At 42.7% G+C, this 23,608-nt stretch overlaps 1 protein-coding gene across 2 annotated transcripts in view; it reads left to right on the forward strand.

Moving 5' to 3' along the window:
* The first annotated feature begins 3,630 nt into the window (after positions 1 to 3,630).
* LOC126291602 (serine/threonine-protein kinase SIK2-like) overlaps positions 3,631 to 23,608 on the forward strand; it is a 408,627-nt gene continuing 388,649 nt past the window's right edge. Inside the window, exon 1 of one of the 2 annotated variants that reach the window (XM_049985138.1) lies at positions 3,631 to 4,392. In XM_049985138.1, the coding sequence (XP_049841095.1) occupies positions 4,147 to 4,392 (246 nt within the window). In that variant the 5' untranslated portion in view covers positions 3,631 to 4,146. The remainder of the gene's footprint in view (positions 4,393 to 23,608) is intronic. The other variant, XM_049985139.1, reaches the window with a different exon arrangement.

Genomic DNA, 23,608 nt, shown 5'->3' on the forward strand with positions numbered 1-23,608 from the left:
GTTTTTATCTTCACGTTGGGTGGCTTGTTCACTTTCAATGTTTATGGAGTTGCTGCTGCTTTCTGATAACACACTGAACTTGTTTGTGCACACGAGATTAGGTTTATTCCATGTATTTCGTTGTGAGCAAGGCACTTTTTTAGTCACTTTGTTTGGCATTACACGAGATATAGTTTTTGAATTGTTTACACACTTGAGGCCACTGTTTTCACTTTGAAGGGCATTCCCGGCTTGATAGACCGCAAATGTGAAATTATTTTCTCGACTTACCCTCACCACAGCGCTAAGTCGTAAGCAGTTATCGTCTACGCTATGTATATTCCGATTAGTCAGGTGTGTTGCACAATATTACAAATGGTTCAAATGGCTCTGAGCACTATGGGACTTAACTTCTAAGGTCATCAGACCTCTAGAACTTAGAACTACTTAAACCTAACTAACCTAAGGACATCACACACACCCATCCCGAGGCAGGATTCGAACCTGCGACTGTAGCGGTCGCGCGGTACCAGACTGTAGCGCCTAGAACCGCACGGCCATATTATTACAGCTCTTGGTCGAGTACGATGGTGGTTTGATAAGTCCGATAAACCGACAAAAGAAAATGTATCATTTTTAACCTTTCATGGCTGGTAAACTGTATTATTCAGAAATGTTCAAATGTGTGTGAAATCTTGTGGGACTTAACTGCTAAGGTCATCAGTCCCTAAGCTTACACATTAATTATCCTAAGGGCAAACACACACACCCATGCCCGAGGGAGGACTCGAACCTCCGCAGGGACCAGCCGCACAGTCCACGACTATAGCGCCTGAGACCGCTCAGCTAATCCCGGTCGTATAAAGAATTTCGAGAATGTGCAACGTGCATTTTCCTGTTGACGGCCGTCTGGGATGGTCAGTGTATCGGAGAAAACTGTGTTTCGTGTTGTTATTAAACATTTTCTCTTGAAGGTTTGGACTGCCGCATAAGCCAAAACAGAGTTAAAGAAGTTTTGCGTGGACTCTCCACCGTCACTGGAGAACATTTATTTTTTGATTAGTGGGTTTAAACGTGGTTGGACAAGTGTCGAAGGCGAAGAGCGCTCTGGCTGTTTAGTTGAGCTAACCAATAACAAAACCCACGATATGGAAATGCAATACAGCTGAATAAAAAGTCGTGAGATTGCTGAGACTGTAGGAATATCAACCGAGCGAGTGCATAATATTCTGCTCGCAGAGTTGACTATGAAGGGGCTGGGTGCTTGGTGGGCGCTGCGATTACTCACAGTCGACCGAAAGGGCATCCGGCACAACATTGCACAACAATGTCTGACTATGTTTAATCGCAGTGCACCGATTTGTGACTGTTGATGAAACCTCGATCCATCATTATACACCAATCGTTAAAACGGTAGCTAGAACAAAGGACAAAGGCTGGTGAAAATGCACCTAATACAGCAAGAAAGGAAGAATGAATTGATTGTTCGTGTTAATAAAGATCGTCCTCCTTTACCTCCTCTGCATTACTGCAGACGACGTGTCACTGAGCACATTTGTTCTGTGCATGCAGTACACGTGAGATGCCTAGTTGTTTCCACTGCACTGTGTAGAATACGAAGGTTCTGTTACAGTTCACTAACCTGCTCTCTTCAATTTGATGTCCTCAGCGCAGAAAACAGCACTCAGGTCGTAGGTTCTGTATCTTGAGGGTGAAACTGACTTTCAGCGAGGTTCTGTTCTGAAATAACGTTATCACTTCTTTGGGATGCCACTCGCGTGTTTTAATATAGCCACACGAGAAGACTACATGACCTTAATACAACACCTTCAGATACAGCAAAGTACATGATCAATTACAATGTTTATGAAAATGTATCTTTACACTATTTGTGGCACGTGTCTGTGCCTCATGACTACCGGAGTGAATCTTTTAATACTGAATACTGGCAAACACATCCTGCCACAGATAACATGACTGTACATCCCGACTGCCTAATCCAAAGCGACGAACAGAACTTAAATAAAAATTGGAAACACATCCTACGACAGACAACATGTCTCTTCCTCTCGACTGCCTAATCCAGAGTGACGAACAGCCCGAAACACTTCGCGCGCCATACAAGAAAAGGCGTGACCCGAACGCTTTCGAAGTGCTTCGTGTGCAATGTCATCAGTCTATTGTTTTTGATTTAAAATGTTTTTAATAATTGTAAAATGACTGATTGATAGTTAGCTGTTGAGAGATATATATATTAAAAAGTGGAGTCCTTCCAATGAGTAGTTTAACTTGTAATAATAACCATATTTTAACGTTTTGGCGCCCTTGCTCCGAACACAGCAGCCAATCACAGAGCAGTAGCATTATGCAGGCGGTCTTTCTCACGGGAATGGTACCGAATCTAACATCTGTCACAGGTACCTCACACCACATTTCGACATCTATATACTTCTTGCATCTCCACTGCTCTGGTTCAAATGGCTCTGAGCACTATGAGACCGTAGCGGTCGCGCGGTTCCAGACTGTAGCGCCTAGAACCGCTAGGCCAACCCGGCCGGCTCCACTGCTCTGGGAACAGCTTCTTGGAGCCTAATATGATGGCTGACTAAGCCAGAAATATTACACTAAGAAGGGAAACACAATTTTGTCAGATGGTGTTTTTTTTTTTTTTTTTTTTTTTTTTTTTTTTTTTTTTTTTTTTTTTTTTTGAGAGTTCGTCATCTTGAAGAAATAATCCTCATAGATTACTTGGAAAAAGGCAGAGCCATAACGGGACCCTATTATGCGTCATTGGTGGATCGTCTGAAACTTGCGTTGGCTGAAAAAACACCAAGGCTAAAAAGTGCTCTTGTACCGGGATAGAGAACCATCCCACACATCAGCGATAACAATGGCGAAAGTGTATGAACTGCGCTTTGAATTGGTTGACATCCACCCTGTTCACCGGATATAGTCCCAGGTTACTTCTTCTTGTTCCCGAACTTGAAACTTTGGCTTGCTGGGAAGAAGCTTTCATCAAATGACGAAGTGATAGTTGAAGTCAACGGTATTTTGCAGAGTTGGACAGAACCCATTTTTCCAATGGCGTGAAAAAGCTGGAGGATGGTTGCGCCTAGTGTGTATCTCTCCAAGGGGACTATGTCGAAAAGAAAGTTTTTTTTTTTTTTTTTTTGGCTAGATATTAACCCATCCTCGTCAAAACCGCTTCGGCTCTTCTACCTGCCACGAAAGTTGTGGAGCTTGTGAGTTTGGACTGGGGGAATGTTGGACCTCCCTCATCTTTTTCCGGACGCAAATTTCACTAGGCGCAGCTTACAGTACACAGAAACAGTGTACTTTCCGTGAAAATGCGCCGGCTAGAGCAGCCCAGAAATACACCAAACGTGCGACTTCCCTCATTTGTTTATATGGTGTGCAGCTGCGGCAGCTCGCATTTGCGTGTCTCCACCCGCAGGTCGTGGCGAGGCCGGCGTATTTTCGGTCTCCTGTGTACCGAGCTCACGCCGCCATACGCTGATACCGGGCGCAAACACGGCACGCTGACGTCACGGTTTGCGTCAGTCATCTACCCGGCGCTAGCTCGCGGCGCTGCCGCCCACCGGCGGCGGCGCTGCGAGCGCTCCGCCGGGCGACGCTCGCGCATCTGCCGTCAGTCTGGTGCCGGCCGGCCGCGGGGAAGGATCGGGTGGGTGTTAGCGACTCTCGTCCTGTACCCTCGCGGTCGCGTTTATTTCCGTAAACTTTTATTTTCTTTTTTTGATACCCATTCTTTCGCTCGGGTTCCTCCATCGCTATAGCGCTCCTATCAGTACAATTATGTTTTGTTATTGTAGCATCTTGCATTTCGCTACAGCAGAAAAATTACACGCGTGACATATACCGTAGTTGATTGATGGAGGGCCTTTAAACGGCTCTGATCTGGTGCCGCGTGACAAAACCGCTCCGTCTCTGCATAAGTTATCGAAGTGAACCGCAGTGTGAAGGACCCCGGCGAGCACTAGCTGTGCACCGTCGCGGACGTGCGGCAGTTTCTCGTTTATTACTTCCGCCCACCGGCGCGTCGCGCTGCGATGACGCCGCCCCCGCCACCCACGCCGCCGCACGCACACAGCCGGCCCAACAGCCGCGCGTCGGCGCGCGAGTCGTTGCTCTGAGGGCGTCGACGTCATGGTCATCATGTCCTCGTGCGACGGCCGAGCGCACCTCCCGTTGCAGCAGCCGCCGGCCTCGGCGCCCATGGCGGCGTCTACGGTCGCGTCGTCGTCGCCGCCGCCGCCCACTTCCGCCGCCACAGCCGCCTCCTCTTCGGGAGCGACGCCCATCCGCGTGGGTTTCTACGACATCGAACGCACCATCGGCAAGGGCAACTTCGCCGTCGTCAAACTGGCCAGACATCGCATCACCAAGACGGAGGTAAGACGTCAAACCGTCGTAATGCCAATCACACATTACATTCGATGTGTGAAAACTTAGTCCTGCCCTCTTACAATCTTTATAGATTATGTACAATGTATGTACAAAATATGCACAATAATACTCGATGGACACTTGTTTTCGCTGGATATTTACCAAAAATAAACATAATTGGTTTGTTAGCGTCTGATGTTGCACCCCAATCCCACCTGAAATAATTATCTAGAGATATTATTATGTAATATAAATTTATCTGGATTCACCTGGCTGTGTTAGGTGTTATAAACAAAAGACTGAAATCCGTAAAATATGGCACTCAAACATAAACAGAAGGTTAAGCGTAGACCTCAGTCCCTTACCACAACCTTTATTTCGCCATCACACTCTACCAGCTATAAGGAAGTAATTTATTTTCAGTTGTTCACTTTCTTTAATGAATCACATGACATTTAGAAACCTACTCCCCGACGTATGTGATGTAAAAGTTGAAAATATAATTACGGCCTATGCAATGCAAAAAAGGCCTCTGCAGATCCGAAGATCAAACAAAAAAAAAACAATGCTAGGATATACTTTAGAAATAGACATCTCTCTGTAACGAGACATATTATTTCTGTGCCCCTAAACTCTTTGTTTAGGCGGAGTTGACTGTCAAAGTTAGTGTACGAAAATATTGTTAACACGAATACGTCGTTCAGACAGTGTGTTTAAGTATCAGTTAACATTCTTTCACACCTTCAAAAAATTCTCACTTTAACAAGAAATCTTTACGTACAGAAAGAACAGTGTGTTAAATGGTAAAAGCGCATACTCTGTTTTCAACATGGCGAATTAGTCTAATGAATTATAAGTGTTACCGACATATAATTGTTTCTGCATTCACTGAAGAGGCACAGAGCACTTTTTTAAATATATGTTTGGTTGGCTAAGTTTCAAAAGTAATGTATATGGATACAGGAATGGCCAAGGCTAGAAAATTTATAGCAATTGTCTTCCTAGCGTCGAAAACATCGAGATAAAATTGATTTTGTTAGGTCTTTAAACGCTAAGTAGGACTTTCTCAACGCTAAACCTCATCGTAATAGTAAGTAAAATGAAAACTATGTAGTGGAAAAGTTTACAGCTATATTTTGAGCACTGTCTTCAGCCGCACGTGAAAGACATGCTATATCTTTACGAGCTATGAACGTGTAGCTAATTGTGACACTCAACGGCAAGGGATACGCCGGTATTCAAAATCGGTGCCGGCTTCTTTTGCAGTCCACTCGCATGCTAGTAACACAGGTTAAAAAAAGATGGAAAGGAAATGCTTCTATATTGTCACCTACAGACTCTGCGAAAAATATCACTTGGTGGTTTCCTAATTGTCTTCTTGTCATCTTTGTATGCATTAAGAAAAGTTATTTTGTGTGCGTGTTACAATGGTTGGAAAGTAAACGTATTGTTAACATGTTTGCTTTACTTAATGTATCTTCAATGTGTATACATTTCGCAAGTGGATACGAGTAGGCGGCAAAATGTTCATACAGAAGCTGTGCAAATGGTATGGTAACACGAGCATCATGTTGTAAACTGAGAAGACAGAACTATTTTATACGGAATGAATGGTGCAGGCATATGACGAACGTTTTCAGAAAACGACGGCTGTATATAAATCATGCATCAAATCATGAATTTTAATGCATAGAGTCTATACTTAACAATCATATAAAACTACTCGCTCGACGAAATATCCGTACCCAAAGATTGGAAAGTTGCACGGGTTACACTAATAATCAAGAAAGGTAGTGGGAATCATTCACTAAATTATAGGCCCGTATCATTAACGTCGATAAGCAGCAGGATTGTAGAACACACATTGTGTTCCAATATTATGAATTACGTTGAAGAGAACGGTCTATTGACATAGTCGACACGGATTTAGAAAACACCCTTCTTGTGAAACACAACTAGTTCTTAACATACAGAAAGCGTTGAGTGCTGTTGACAAGGAATTTCAAATTGATTCCGTATTTCTGGATTTCTAAAAGGCTTTTGACACTGTACCACCCAAGCGGCTAAACTGTGTGCTTATGGAATATCGTCTCACGTGACTAGATAGTGCGCGATTTCCTGTCAGACACAGTTCGTTGTAACTCTCCGAAAGTCATAGAGCAAAACAGGAGTGATTTCTGGCATTCCTCAAAGTAGTTTTATAGGCCCTTTGCTATTCATTATTTATATAAACGATTAATCTGAGCCGACGTCTTAAGTTGTTTGCAGAAGATGCCGTCGTTTACAGTCTAGTAAATTCATTACAAGATAAAAACAAGTTCCAAAACGATTTACAAAAAGATTGTGAATGGTACGAAAATTAGCATTTCATCCGAAATAATGAAAAGTGTGAGGTCAGATGAGTACTAAAAGGAATCCTTAAACTTCGGTTACACAATAGTGTGATCTAAATGCCGAAAATTTTACTAAACGCCTAGGAATTACGGTTACGAACAATTTAAATTGGAAAGAACACACAGAAAATATTTTGGTAAGAGTTTTGCAGAGCATTCATGCGGATGTAGGTGACTACGCGGTGAAAAGGTTGTGTAAAGATACCAGAATTTAAAAGTGCATAAAATAATGGAAAGAGTAATTTTGCCGTTGAAGTAGTCGAACAACACACTGACGGTCGGCCGTATTTACTTCCTTCTCGAGTCAATAATGTTAAGTTAGCTTCGTAGTGGCTTTTGTTGCCATTTAATAATTGTTGCTATGAGGCCCCCCCCCTCCCTCCCCATTTTCCTTTGAAAAGGAGGCGGCCGGTTTGCTACTCCCAGCTGTAAGAACATCGTCGACTGAACTTTAAACCAATTATCGTCTCACAGCTGGTGTGTGACGTCAATGTACATATTGATTTCAACTTTTTATCAGGCTTCTCGGCGCTACGACGTAATGTGTAAATATTATCACAGTTTTTCTATCGAACTGCGGAGCGATAATTAAGGTCATCAGATAAATCTTAAAAATTGTTTGGCAGCATGACGTAAGTTTGATCTGAGGTTAATTACTGATCTTCTCCCGATACTCAAGATGTGTATCTCGACTGAGGTATTTCCTTAACCTTGTGCGATATCTTTAGCGATATGAAGAGGTCTGGGAAGCGATGTACGGGGAGATGAACATCAGTCAGAAAAACAGTAACTCGACCATTAGGCCTACCTCACCGAAATTAAATGCAAATGTCTGCCAAATAGATATCAAAAAAGAAAAGCATGAAAACGCAGAGTACCACTGAGCAGATCTAATACGAGATTGAAGGAACCTTACAAAAGAAAAACACCCGAGAAAATGAGAGACATGATCATAGTGGAAACAAAAGGGAGGAGGGTTTGGCAGACAACCTAGAAAGAAAAGGGCGTGAAAATCAATTAGTTTATGAGAAGAAGAACCGCTAAAATAATACAAGATGCCAGGAGAAACAGGTGGAATGAAGAGTTAGAAGAAGCGGATGATGGATTCAAGAAAATAAAATAAGAGCCTCCTTTAAGGAGACTAGAAACGCGATAAAGATCTGTGAAGTGAGAGAGCCCTTTGTGAAATGCTATAATGGCGAACTGAAAGGAGGAGCGAAAAATGTATGTGAGAGAATAAGAAGGTACGTCGACAATCTGACGAAACTGGAACCCCCTACAGAAATGGCAAAGCTGCAGCATAACAGGGAAAATGACGGAGGGCACACTCCGGCCAGAATGGCAGTTGTAACAGCAATTCTGTTCTAGAATGCGAGAGGGAGCTAACCCACAAATTTGTAATAGTCCGTTGTTGACTCATTCAGATACTACTAGTATTATATATTTATTACTTGAAAATACAGAGGATCCCAAAAAGTATTCACTGTTTAAAAGTCCATAACTTGCAAACTGACGGAGTTGACTCATTTTTGGTGAAGGTGTAGCTTAAAATCCAACTTAAAGGAATCACTGTGGATGTTCGAAATGGTCAGCATTAACATCCACACACAAACGATGCCGCCGAACTGGTGCACGAACTACTGACTGCAACGTGTTCAGTTGGATATTTGCACATGAATGTACGATGGATTCTCGAAGTTCATCCAATGAGCGTGGCTTTTGTCGATAAACTATGCCCTTTAATGTTCCCCACAGGTAAAAGTCCAGAGGGGTTAGGTCTGGGGAACGTGGTGGATACTTCACAGCACCTCTACGGCCTATCCATCTTCCTGGTAGATTTTCGTCGAGATACGCCCTAATAAGGTTTTGCTAGTGGGCTGGGGCACCATCTTGTTGAAAGTAAACTCTTCAGTCTCCAAACAAGTTTCGGATGGCAGGTAAAATGGTTGTCTGAAGCTTCTGAAGGTACACCTCACCGGTAACTGTGCCGATGGAAGTACAGCTTCCTGCATTCTTTTGGTAAGATATGACATAATCCATTTGTTGGTTAAACCATCAATACCATAAAACTTCAGATTTACCTAGGAGTATACTATGATTTGAGTAGGTCACAGAAAATACCTACCGGTGCTATTTTGTTATTTAGTGCTTGTAATATCTGGTTTGTGAACATTTAAATTGCATTCTTAGAGCAACCCTTCTGAAACCCAAATTGTAATTTGCTGAGGATATTATTGTTGCCAGGGTGAGATACCATTCTAGAATACATCACTTCCCCAAAAATTTTGGAGAATGTCAGCAGTTAAATTGGTCGGTATGTACTGACATCTCTATCACCTTTCTTAAAGAGTGGTTTAACAACGGCGTATTTCAGGCTCTCTGGAAAAATGCATTGAGTTAGTGATGTTTTACATATTTCGGACAATACCGGACTTACTGTATGGGAACAACTCTTTAGTACTGTGTTGAAACACCATCAAAACAGGAAGAGCTTTTATTCTTGAGAGAATGTATGATCCTCTCGATTTCAGAAGTAGAAGTTGGTGGTACATTCATATGATGTAATTTTATGAGAATTACTTCAACATATTGCTGTGATGTTTCTCTTGAACTGTTGGTCCTTATGCTTTCAACTATATTTAAGAAATCTGTGACTTGCCATTTATAACCCTTCCATTCTATGCAGTAGTAATGTTATTCTCGTTGATTGTCCTGTCTCTTGCTTCACTACATTCCATATTGCCTTAAGTCTGTTGTCAGACGTGCTGATTTCTGGCATTATGTGCATGTTTCTAGATAGACAGTAGCAGCAGGAAAGTAGGAATGAGGTATTAGCACAGAGAGAGCAAGAGGGAGACAGTGACAACGAAAGAAACCGTACCGAGCGAGGTGGCGCAGTGGTTAGCACACTGGACTCGCATTCGGGAGGACGACGGTTCAATTCCGCGTCCGGCCATCCTGATTTAGGTTTTCCGTGATTTCAGACAAATGCCGGGATGGTTCCTTTGTAAGGGCACGGCCGACTTCCTTCCCTAATCCGATGAGACCGATGATTTCGCTGTCTGGTCTCCTCCCCTAAACAACCCCAACCCAAGTAGTCAGCAGCAGGACAGAAGGAGAAAGACCGTGACACACACACACACACAAAGAGAGAATGACAGTGGGTTGGGATGAGAGAGAGAGGATGGGTGTGAGGGAGTTAGTTAGCTTGTGGGAGTGTGAGGTGAGTTGCATGTTGAAAAGAGCGCGAATATGTTCGCATGCCAGAATTTTTGGGAAAATTTTTGAAGGTGCTGAGGAAAGTAAAATGAGGCAACTGGTACCCCACTTTTCAGTCAGAGCCTTTTAATAAACAGGAGAATACTGGACTTTTTTATATTCCGATACGAGCATTTTTCCGTTGACAATGTATGACTCCACGTCCGTTCTATCCCCGTTGCTTGGCGTCTCACACGTTTTTTCTTTCTCTTGCCAAGTGGGAAGCGGTAAGAATCGAGGAACTGTCTTAATTGTATTACGCCAGGTTTTAGATTGATAATGACCACTTATTGTTACTGTTCACTGTTTTTTTAACCATTTCGAGCTGATCCACAGGCGAACATTTCAAACTCTCGCGGCTGATCCTTACAGTAACAGTTAACTACTAGCGCTCCGCAACGATTCTGCCGGTGGATTCTACTGTCCGCGGCGCGAAATACAACGCAAAATCCACGGATTTTTGTGGCCACAGGCGAAATTTTACTTATTGTCCCAATGCTGTTGCTTGGTAGACTCGTATGCACGTTTCGATATTCGAACGGACTGTGAAAACGAATGTAAAACTTCTTACAGTCAGTTGTCTTTACTTTGTATGTGCACAGTAAGAGATTTAAGACTTACGTAACATTGTCGGAAAAAAAAGTTGACACTCGCCGCAGTGGATGATGTGAACCGACTGTAAACGGGAAAGGCCTTAACAAATAGGTTGCTCCCATCAGCCACCGCGCAGTGTGTCAACTTCGTTAACGCGTATAGTAACTCAATCTTCAGACATTCATATGATTGTCCAATCAACTGACCTTGTAAAATAGCGAGCAAATCAAATAGCGTACTCAGAGGAAATGTATTATGGAAACAGTCTGTAGGTACAAGTACGTTAGAGGAGAGCTTGCTAACAGAAGTATTGATGCCGAGATACATAAGCCTGTATTTTCTGTGTGTACTTTTTGATTTGTTGGCTGTATTACATAGTTGATTAGACAGTAATTTAAACATCAAAGAAAGGCATTTGATTGGATCATATATTGCTGATATACGTACGAATGTACTCTCACACGGTGCGGTGGCTGTGAAGTACAGATGTACACACTGTTTCCATTTATTTATTTTTGAGCCATCGTTATTCTGATTGGTTTGATGCGGCCCGACACGAATTCCTCTCCGGTGTCAACCTTTTCATGTCAAAGTAGCACTTGCAAACTACCTAGTCAATTATTTGCTGATTGTATTCCAATCTTTGCCTTCCTCTACAGTTTTTTACACTCTACTGCTTCCTCTAGTGCCATGGACGTTATTCGCCGATGTCGTAACAGATGTCCTATCGTACTGTCCCTTTTTCTCGTCAGTGTTTTCCAAATATTCCTTTCTTCACAGCTACTGCAGACGACTTCAATCCTTAACTTATCAGTTCACCTAATTTTCAACATTCTTCCGTAGCACCACATCCCTAATGCTTTGATTGCCTTCTGTTCCGGTTTTCCCACAGTCCATATTTCACTATCATACAATTTTATGGCCCACTACCATCCACTTCTGTGGTCCAAAAGCACAACTCAGAAATTTCTTCCTCGAATTAAGGTCGATGTTAGATACTGTAGTAGAGTTCTCTTGGCAAGGAATGCCTTCAGTGCCTGTGATATCTGCTTTTTGTCTTTCTTGTTTCATCCCTCATGGGTTATTTTGCTTGCAAGTAGCAGAATCCCTTCGCTTCGCCTTCTTCGTAGTTGTCAATTTTCTCGCTAGAATCATTTGTCACTGCTCATTACGTCCGCCTATGTTCGGTTTCTCAGTCCATACCCTGGTGTACTCATTGGACTGGTAATTCCATTCAACAGCTTCGTTTTTCTGTAGTTTTTAATTTTTCGGTGCTTGAGATTTCGTGCACTTTTTGGCAGTGTATGAAAAGTGTCCCTGGACCATCTTCCTCTAGCGCCCCTTCAATGAAGTCTAGTATCGGTTCATACGCAGCAATCGAGGTGAGTGGAGGCGGTTGCTACATTGTTCCTCAGCTGCGGAGGACAAATTAATTACCCTTTGCTCTGGGCGCAACGTACGTCATGACTTTAATACTTTGTACAATCATAGTTTTTTCAAAGATGTGAGCTGTGTAAGAGCAGAATAAAAACTCAGCGCTGGCCGCTGAAGCGACAGGTTTGATCTATCAAGAATCACACAGTGCAAAGTAGATTGAGCACCGCGATTCGAATTGAGATGGGTCGTACAATGAGTTACTGTTTTCATCTCCCGCAGGCCCGTGCTCCCACAAAGCTTATTACATTTTTCAGCGTCGCCCATTCTATACGGTGGCGTACGAAAACCGACCCCGAGTACTAGAATGCTCTTTGTCGCGCGCCATTTGTCATCTATTATGCGTGAAATTCCTCAGAGATTGGCATATACGCAGCAGTGTTTACTATTGTTTCAAAAAATGTGGGACCTACTACGCGACTTGACACGGCTCATCATACAACGAGATTTTTTTTCCCCTCTCAGTTAAGAGGTTCCTCATTAATCGTTCGTTGACCAGTATCTGGTGTTCGGGGAGTTTACATGTCCTGTCAAATGGAACGTGGCTTCATCACGCATGAAATTCAACAGTAGAGCCAACATTCCACTGTCAACTGTTTAACAAAGCCACGTACAGTTCAAAAATGGCTCTGACCACTATGGGACTTAGAACTACTTAAACCTAACTAACTTAAGGACATCACACACATCCATGACGGAGGCAAGATTCGAACCTGTGACCGTAGCAGTCGTGCGGTTCCAGGCTGAAGCGCCTAGAACCGCTCGGCCACAGCGGCCGGCACCACGTACGGTAACTCACACTTTTTGCCTGATCTTGCTCCGCCTGTTCTTGGACACGTGTCATTTTGTAGGGTTTTCTCCCTATGTGGTGTAAAACACGCGAAGACCTACGCGAATCATTCACTTGCTACAATTTACGTGTCGACTTCTCTGCACTGTGGATCATTCGTGGTCGCATATCCGCGATCACACTGAGTACGAACAGACAGGTCTCGTGTTTTTTTTTTTTTTTGTGTGTTTTTTTTTTTTACGTTTGCAACTAAGCCTGCAATACGCCGCTTCGTCACAAAATCCAGTACACTACTCTTTCCTGGTATGGAAACACCAGGAAATTTCTCTGTAAAAATGTCACTCGATACCTTAAATGAACAGGTAGGCACGTATGTGTCCATTATTGCAATCCTTTCTTGAAGAGGTTAAATCTGGCCGATATATTAGCTTCTTAATCAAGTAGCAACGCCTTTCGTACTAACATGACATGATTAAGAATATAAAGTTAATTTCTTGTAATCACAGCCGGTTTCCGGATAATTTGCCCTGTCAGGCCGCCAATTATAAATCACCTGTGATTACGAGAAATTAACTCTATATTCTGAAACTGATAATGAGAAGCATTAAAGTTTACGTAAAATTATCTATCGTGACTTCGTCTTTGGCCGTAACGTTTATAGAGAACTGGGAGCCGAATTATGTCTTTGAGTTTAAACCAATCACTCCCGTAAACATTGATGGTATTAATTTTCATTTACGTACAAAACTGCATAGTAGCTACGGCCCACGTTTTGCTTAGAAACAGTTCGTTTGGTGTTTTACTGACTGTGAAAAGAAACGGTTTCCTTTCGGAACAATTGAACTCAGAAAGGTTACCGTACGAGAGAAAAATGACTGCAGGTTGTGATGAAAGTAAAATGCAAATAGTAATTTCATCAAAAATAGCTTTTGAAATAATGGCCAACCAAACGTAAAGTTTCCACATTTAAATACCTTACTTGCACAGAATGAAATTTATCTTGTCTTTTTATCTAAAATGGCAGATGTTCTTCAAATAACATAGCCTTATTGCAGCAAAATAATATACCTATAGTAGAGTGTACCCACGTCAGTGACACTCATACAAATGACTGAGTACTATGGGACTTAATGCTTAGGTCATCAGTCCCGAGACTCGTACGTTTCTGACACATTTGCCCTCTCCCTCTCACTCCCCCCCCCCCCCCCCCCCCCCCCCACACACACACACACAGCCAAACCACAGACGAGAGATAAACACACAGCGACAATTGGTAACACCACATACCGAAAACACAGAAAATGCAAAGTGCAAATGATATATGCGACGAGTTTACCAAATGTGGGTGAAAGAATGCCGAAAATCGGACAACTGGTGCACGGAGACAAATGAACACATTTCCAGGACCACACACTTGGATTAACAGCGCTGGAAATTGTAACATCGAACGATAACTTCGCATTACGAAATTTTTGCTACAAAATTTATTCTAACCTAAAAAAAGAGAAAAACACGACAAAACGTTACATAGTAACATATTGTAACTACCATATAATACGTTTGTTATGTGTATAAAAAGAAACGTATTACAGGCCACTGAAGATACTTCAAAAATGAAAAGTCCGAAACGCGAATGGCAATAAACAGACGGGTCACACCACGAAAAACCTAATCGTCTACGAGACTTACCCATGAGAGAGATCTTTTGCGTTGGCGAGTGCTTTTATGATATTATATACATTAGCTTCTTCGTTTTTACAGTAGACGCAAATAACGATGTTAGCATATCGCTATTTTTCACAGACGAGAAGTTTTCAGAAAATTAAAGATTAGTTTTATTTCGCGTTATTGACAGTTTCATTGATTCGCATAAATGGAGGAAATCTTTTAAGTACGGCTGTGGCGCCACACAGTGAACCTTGCTTGCTTTCAAGACCAAATTTCCTCCATATGATGAGTTACTCCGTCCAAGGGACACGGCGACTCCTTTTTGCTCTTTCGTGTGGTCCGTTTCTCTTCTTACGGAAGAAATCACCGTCAGACATCTTCGGGTCTGATTTGTAGATGATGGAAGTCTTCTTTGAGATATCTAGGCCAGGGAACTGTGGCTTTGCAGTTTGAGTCAAAGATGTGGAAGATCTTTGGTGAATGTGCTTCCGTCCACACACGAACGGACGGTGTGCACATGGTTTTGGTCATTTGTTGACATCCATGGAATAGCAGAACCGGACCGTGTTTTCTTCAAGGGATACATGAACAGGCAAAAAATAAGAATACTGAAAATACAACAATACGAGAAGACTGAAAATCCACGTGTATTTTGCAATGCCATATAACTGGAGTGTGGTGCGCCGTATCCCGCCGTCGACTCCGCAAGCCACCTATTGGTGTGTGGCGGAGGGTACCTTTGGCACCACTATCTGATCCCTCCAACCCAGTCCCACTCGCGAATAGTGCACGGGAAGAAAGATTGTCGGTAAGCCTCTGTATTGGCTCTAATTTCTCGAATTTTCTCCTCGTCGTCAATACGCGAGATATGAGGGGTAATATGTTGTCTGACTCCTCCAGAAAAGAGCTGTCCGTAAATTTCAGTAGTAAATCTCTCCGTGATGCACAACGCCTCTCTTTGTAACGTCTGCCAGTGGAGTTTGTTTAGCATCTCCGTAAAGCTCTCTCGCCAGCTAACGATCCCGTGACGAAACGCGCCGTTCTTCCTTGGCTCTTCTCTCTCCCCCCTGTCAGCCCTACGTGATAGGTATCCCAGATACATGAACAATACTCGAGAATCTGGCGCAAAAGCGCCTTACAAGCTACTTTCTTTAAGATTCTTCCGATGAATCTGAGTCTTCTGTCTGCTTTTCCTACTATGTGTTTTATATGGTCATTGCAAATGTTACGTACCAAGAAATCATTATGCGGTTTACTTTGCTGCTTGAGAAAGATAAACGTTTTTATTGGTTCCAAGCATATCGGTGTCACTTCAGAAAAAATATATTTCCAAGCGAAATTTTTTGATGGTGGAATCATCTCTGAAAGATTATGGCCCCTATGCATATGTTTATGTAACATGATCTGATTAGGACTATAACACACTCTCTTACATTGGATTAGAGTTTCGCACATACGGTATCTATTACGTCACAGTTACCCGAGAAATAAGTTTTAATTTGCCAAATACTATTAAAATTGTATGAGTATCTATAGTGGCAGTGCGAGTAAATAATACTATGAAATAATAAAGTTAATACTGGCAATACTGCTGTTGTTGCTACCGCCAGTGATAGTAATGATGATGATGATGATGATGCAGTGCCAGATGTAGAAAAAACCTGTAGGTGTACAAAACAGATCTTTTCTGGAGAAAGGAAATTTAAGGGTCATGCACCTGTTCAAAACACTGGAAATCGGAAAGAATTATCTACAAGGGTAACCACTGCGTACAGGGACAATGCTAATCATTTTTATTGCTTATGTAGATATGTCATTAACTGTCTTCCGAAGCTGGAGATCGTATGCACTTCTGTTGTAACGCGGTATGTTATTCCAGAGCCGGGTTCCTGCTACTTAAAAGGACTTAGCAGAAGTGGCTGAGCGATGGAGTCGGTTACAGAGGATGTTGATCTGTTGGGAGCTGGTGTTTCTGCCATGTTGTTCAGACAAGGGCGTTAAGGTCGACGAGAGATACGAGGAACAGTGTACGTTGATAAGGCAGCAGAGAAGACAGAGGCTATGGAAATCTCTGCACTCGTCAGCACGCAGCTGTGAATAAGATGGTGAAATACGATCAAAGGCTCGAGCGTCAGAGATATAACCAACACTGGCATTCGTAATCAGTTCTAGACGCTGTGACTTTTCCTGAGGAAGACTTTGTAGGATATCATCGCTGTAATCAATAACTACAAGTATTTGTATAAGCTTAGTTTTCAGGTTGAAAGGAAAGACCTTCTTGTATTTTCCTAGGGAGTAGAGAGATGCTGATACCTTCTAGCTCATTGCAATTGCGACTCAGTCCGATTTAGAATTGCCGCGCGGTCTTTTTGCCGTCTTGTCATGGTTCGTGCGGCTTCCCCTATCGGAGGTTCAAGTCCAGCCTCGGGCATGGGTGTGTGTCTGTCGTACTTAGTGTAAGTTAGTTTAAGTTAGACTAAGTAGTGTGTAAGCTCAGCAGTTTGGTCCCATGGTACTTACCACAAATTTCCAATTTTTTCCAGTTTAGAATTTCATCTGCTTTTTTTCTCCTGGACTCTTTGCTGAAGGAGACAAGTCGATGTTTGTCCCATTTAGGATTGAAGATGGTAAGGATTCGTGATATCGGGTTAATGAGCCTAGAATGACAGATCAGTACCGCTTGGGTTTTGCATGCTCTGGGCTTTCGTACATCCTGCGCCAGTTATGATAATGTACACAGGTCAGTATTGAGATTCTCGGTAGCTGTCTTCAGAGTTATTGGCTGCGCACTGAGATTCAGATGGAGGTCATCAGTGTACTTGTGTCTGCAGCAGGACGCAACTGACACACCTCGTTGACACAATGAAAAGATCATAGGCCCTAATACTGACCCCTGTGGGAACTTCCTGTGGAGCTACCTTAGAGAGGGTCTATAAAAACAAGCCGCTCGCCCTGACCGGAAGAACTGAGATTAACAAGATTTAAATGATGCTGGTCTGCAAAGTGACCTCAAACATGGTAAAACTAATTCGTGCATACGTTTCTGAACCTCGTTGATTGCGTCCTCGTCCGACAGAAGTTAAGCAACGCCGGGCCCGGTTAGCTCTTGGATGGGTGACCGTCTTGAGACACCATTGAGCAACCATTGTGACCTTAGGTTATAAACAATCTACATCTACACGCTTACTCTGCAAATCACATTGAAGTGCTTGGCAGAGGGTTCACCGAACCACAATCCTACTATCTCACCATTCCACACCCGAACAGCGCGTGGGAAAAACGAATACCTAAATCTTTCTGTTCGAGCTCTGATTTCTCTTATTTTATTTTGATGATCATTCCTACCTATGTAGGCTGGCTTCAACAAAATATTTTCGCATTCGCAAGAGAAAGTTGACTGAAATTTCGTAAATAGGTCTCGCCGTGACGAAAAGGTCTTTGCTTTAATGACTTCCATCCCAACTCGTGTATTATATCTGCCACACTCTCTCCCCGCTTACGTGATAATACAAAACGAGCTGCCCTTTTTTTTTTTTGCACCCTTTCGATGTCCTTCGTCAATCCCACCTGGTAAGGATCCCACACCGCGCCAGCAGTGGACGAACGAATGTAGTGTAAGCTGTCTCTTTAGTGGACTTGTTGCATCTTCTAAGTGTCCTGCCAATGAAACGCAACTTTTGGCTCGCCCTCCCCACAATATTATCTATGTGGTCTTTCCGACTTAAGTTGTTCGTAATTTTAACACCCAGGTACTTAGTTGAATTGACAGCCTTGAGAATTGTACTATCTATCGAGTAATCGAATTCCAACGGATTTCTTTTGGAACTTATGTGGATCACCTCACACTTTTCGTTATTTAGCGTCAACTGTCACCTGCCACACCGTACAGCAATCTTTTCTAATTCGCTTTGCAACTGATACTGGTCTTCGGATGACCTTACTAGATGGTAAATTACAGCATCATGGGTGTGAGGTTACGAAATAAAAAAAGCATTTACACAAATTACTTTTTATTGTGCGTGACTCTTCAATCATATTTCGAAATTCTTCTATCATAAGACAATGTAGTCTCCCAATGAAATACACCCAGTCCTTGTGAATTTATACCACATAGAAGTAGCCCCATTTACACTGCAAAAACTGCATAATTTTCTCTAAAATTCATAATTTTCTCAGAACTCTAAATCAGTGACAGTTACAAGCCCGACGAGTGCCCAACACTTCGATCGCGCAGTGAAAAATGTATACACTAGAAGTGCCATTACAGCATGCGAGTCAGTTCAACACATCGTATTGGTGCCAGCTGTCGCGGTTGGTGAGCGCTGAGTTCACCACCAGACACAGAGCGAGGGCCACTTCAATGGAAACATACGGCATGTCGTGCGAAAACAAAAGCAGAAAGGCCGAGGTGACATCAGCTGCTGGGAAAGTGATGTTCCGTGTTCTCTGGAAGCACGGAGCATTCTACACTCGGCATTCCAGTCTCAAGGACAAACCGCGGGTGCCAGCTTCCACTGTAACGTCTTCCGGGAAATTTTCAAGAGGCTTCAGCGGAAGTGACTGGGATTTCTCCTTTTTGCGCTCGCGTAAGAACTGGAGTCCCCTTGCTGCGAAATTTGAAACTGTAACCTGTCGATCATTTTTCGTAGAACCCACGCATTGAACAATGACAAGTTTTTCTTTTGGGTTCTTTTAATTCTCGCCTTTCAGACGAACATTTCACGTGAGTCACAGTTGTACGAAAGAAGTAGTCACCCTGTATCTAGGAACAATAAAATTTCGCGAACAAAAAATAATGTGTAATTGGCGGTTTTTAATTAAATAAAACCGTGAGAGATTTTCACAAAGTATCACGAAATCGGCAATGTTTATGAAATATTGCGAAATTTGTCATTTTCCCGTATTAAAAAAGTTACAAATCTGAGGACAGCAGTTTACCAATATTCGTAAATTATAGTTAATCAGCGTTGAAATTGCATTTTGATTTCTTATTCCTTCAATTTTAAAATTACGATCCATTTCATCACATACTTATGATGTGACATAAAAAAATACACCTAACTTGGGAACAATCACCGTGTTTGGCAACAGTTTGGGCGAAAACATAACGCCGAAATTGGGAAGAACAGCGCTGAAATTAGCCACCGAGGGTGGCTAAAAAACGACTGGCCAATAATATTATCGAAATTACATAAAACAAGATTTTTTCCTATCCTTACATACTACATGCTTTTTCCTGGTAGGCCTTGTAAGCTAGAGCTTTCCGCTAAAAGTCACATCGGCTAGTTTCCGCTCGGAAGGACAAGGGGTTTTTGTTTCGCCTGAAGATGATAGGCACAGCTTTCCTCAATGCTCAAGCTGAAGGGTGCTTCGAACCGACTAGGCTGATTTTAAGAGCGAATAAGTTATCCATGACAGCCACTCCTTTGGTAGTGCCTTCTCAGATATCCGAATAGGAGACCGTGCCGGAATCTTTTGTGAATGGAAAGAGCATCACGACACGTTCTCACTTAAAGGCCACATGTGCTCTAGACACACGTTATACGTCTTTAATGCAGTGGTTTCCATCGCCTCCTGCATCCTCATGCCGTTGATCATTGCTGATTCTTCCAGCGCCTTTAGGCCGGTATTACACTATCATTGTCAAAGATTTGATAAAATATTAGTCAAATATATTTGACAAAGATCTTTGACGTGGCGCTAAAAAGGGGTATTACACTGACGTCATATGTTTCGTCTAAGTTCGAGATTGCTGACAACAACTTGTTGTTAACCGCAGCAGTTGTATGTACCACAATTGCACTTGGCGGGAGAGAAGCGGGGGAAAAAAGGAAACGTAGCTGGGTGAATCCGTGGGTTTTACGACGACACGATAAAAGCATTCAACACAACTTGTTACGTGAGCTTATAGTGGAGGACGTAAAGTCGTACATCAATTACCTAAGAATGGATGAGCATACATTTCTGTTACGTGCTCAGTGAAGTGTATCCTCATATTACAAAGCACAATACTCACTTACGAACTGCTACATTTGCAGAAGACAGGCTCACTATAACACTGGGATTCCTTGCTACACGAAAGAGTTAGGTCAGGTCTGGTCTCCAATCTTCTGAATCTACTTTTGTATTCATTGTGCCTTGCGTTGTAAAGCTCATCAGCTTTATACATTTCTATTAATTTTGTAGTTGTCGGTACACACCAATTGTTTTTACCGGCAATGTTTATAAAAACACTACGGATGACTGAACGCTGCAGCGATGCTAGCGCTCCGTGTGGTAACATGTCACATTGCAGTGAACAGAAGACAAGCGACTTCTCTGATGAAATCTACAGCGAGACCCTAGATTTGATCAAATATTTGACGACATTTGACAAAGTTCCCTATTACACCATCAAAATTCTTTGACAAAGATATTGGACAAAGAAATTTGGTAATGTAATACCGGCCTTAGGGGCAGTTTCCGACCCCAAGTACAAGAATGTTCCCTGAACCTCTCTATGCTCCTTTGACCTCTTTGATTATGCCGTTCACAGAACGAGTGTGATTTCTTATACCTAAAGTCTTCGTCTTCCATTGCTGATGATTTTATTAAAACTTTGAGCCGTGGCGAAGTTCAAATGGCTCCGAGCACTATGGGACTTAACTTCTGAGGTCATCAGTCCCCTATAACTTAGAACTAATTAAACCTAACTAACCTAAGGACACCACACACATCAATTCCTGAGGCAGGGTTCGAACCTGCGGCCGTAGCGGTGGCGTGGTTCCAGACTGTAGCGCCTAGAACCGCTCGGCCACTCAGGCCGGCGGCGAAGTTCTATACCTGGATCCAAGATGTTTTCATTACTAGTCAAAGGCTCTATCCCCACTGCTCGTGATAAAAAGTAAACAAAACTGGACTGCACATATATGAAGAAAGAGGAGGCGTATAAAATTCAGCCGTAAAGGGGTATGTGGAAGACTGATGTGACTGACAGCAGCACGTACATGAACATTAAAAAGGCAGTGGTGCATCGCAGGAGATGGAAGCACAATGTAGCAGAAAAGTAGTGATGCTTTTGTGAATCCTTTCCCTTTATTGACGTTGAATTAAGTATATTTCTGTTGCGCTGTATGGAGATTAGCCATGGGAGTTGGTAGGGGCCTGTGGGAGGGGCGGGGGGGGGGGGGGGGGGGAGAATTTACTGATACGTTAGTCGGTTCTCGGAAACTTAATGGAAGTAGTGGGGGTCGCTACGGTTCTAGTAGGTATACAACTTTGCTTCCGTCGTTTCTTCTCAAAGTTCGGGGCTTTATTGTGAAAAACTTTAAAAAATATGATTCATAGTATTGCCCATCGCTGGCCACCACAATCTCCCATCTTTCGGATAGCATACGCATCCCGTGGCAGAAAAACAGGGCGTCTAATGTTGGGATCGATGAATCGATTTCAATTTTGCTCTTGTTCATTTGATCGGAAGTGCTGGTCAGCCAGACTGTACCCCACTGATAGAAAAAGGTGGTAGTCGGAGAAAGCAACTTACGGAGAATACCGCAGGGAGGGAGGGATAGTACTTCTCATTTCAACGTTTCCATTTGTATTTTGACGCGTTTTGCGACATGGGGTCTAACACTGAACTGCTGCAAAATTACCTTTACGTGTCTATCGCTGTATTGTAGCCGTTTGTGTTTCAGTGCTAGGCTCCTGTGGTTGTCTTCGTCAGTTTAAGTACCTACGAAAACGTTCTATCTTCCACCGCCATGCCGGTCTTCGACATGAAAATCACCGTTCTTAAGGCGTACAAAATATTCTCTGCACGTTCTTCCACTAATTGTTCCGCCACTATTGGCCTTACCCCGCATTTTAAGAGCCACAGCCACAGATTTCTTCATGTTAAAGCAGATAATTAAAACTTCCAGCAAATGGCGAGAAATGGCTACGTAAGTTGGAGAACAACATTATGATGCAATCACAAACAGACTAATTTTTTATGGCATTATGTTTACAGCTGCCTAAGCTTATTGTATCACACCTGTGACCAACCACCTGAACCCCCACGTGCCACTTCTGCCGTCTGTTGCAAAACGGCGGAAGCAAAGTTGTAGACCTACTAATTTTTGACGTTGGAACGGTGAGAGCATTTTAACGCTGTCTCGCGGGTCACTGCTGGGCTAGCAAGCCTTCCTCAGACTACTTTAGAGTGTAGCAGCGTGGAGAATTAATCCGGGTCTGCCAATAAACGTTTCCTGTTAAATGCGCGAAGCAGTACGTCGGGTAATTCGTTTCGCGCGCTCGAGACTGCCAGAAGTGCTGTGGAATCTGTGTGACGTCACTCGACTTCACAGAGAGTCCGAGCAACACCGACTCAAAGGAAGGCCTCGGCGCTTGTTCGTGACGTGACGTCAATTCAGCTAGGCACGGCGAACGCTAGGTCTGTTGCAGGCATACTCATAATGGTGGTGTCTCCCTCTCTGAAACTACTGGCGGTAGTTGACCAACACGCATTGTTCTGAGAGATTTCTGCAATCGATTAATTGTGCAATTCATTGCACTTCTTAACAAATAGTGTACTCCTGAACTTAAATTTCCACCTGTTATAAGGATTGACATACAAAAATAACTTCATGGTCCAGCAGCAACAGAATACGTGCTTCTTTACGTTATTTGTAAATCTGAGGAAGTTAAGTTTGTACTGGGTTGCTTTTACGAGAAACTGTGAACACATTGCTCTTCTTTAGGTATCTTGGTTGACTATTGGGTGAGGAGCACTGTATGTTAATGGAATATCTTACGATTGTACACGTTGAGGGAGGGGGTGGGGGACAGAAGAGGCAAAAGAGAGACTTGTTTTATGAAATAAAATTTTTTATCATATAAAGTTTCTCCTTTCAGTTGCAAGACGGGAATATTTATCTTTCTAATGAGCACGTTTAAAAAAGTTTAAACTCAGCAGTATTTTCGATGTATGAAGCTATTTTGTTTCTTGTTTAGAATTACTTTCGTTGAAAACGACCGTAATCTAATGAATGGCAACAGTTGGACACATGTAAATTAGTTGACATTTCCAGTGACGACGTCAAACGAAAATAAATAAATAAAGAAACGG

The sequence above is a fragment of the Schistocerca gregaria genome, chromosome 9, assembly GCF_023897955.1.
Source record: "Schistocerca gregaria isolate iqSchGreg1 chromosome 9, iqSchGreg1.2, whole genome shotgun sequence".
Classification (NCBI taxonomy): domain Eukaryota; kingdom Metazoa; phylum Arthropoda; class Insecta; order Orthoptera; family Acrididae; genus Schistocerca; species Schistocerca gregaria.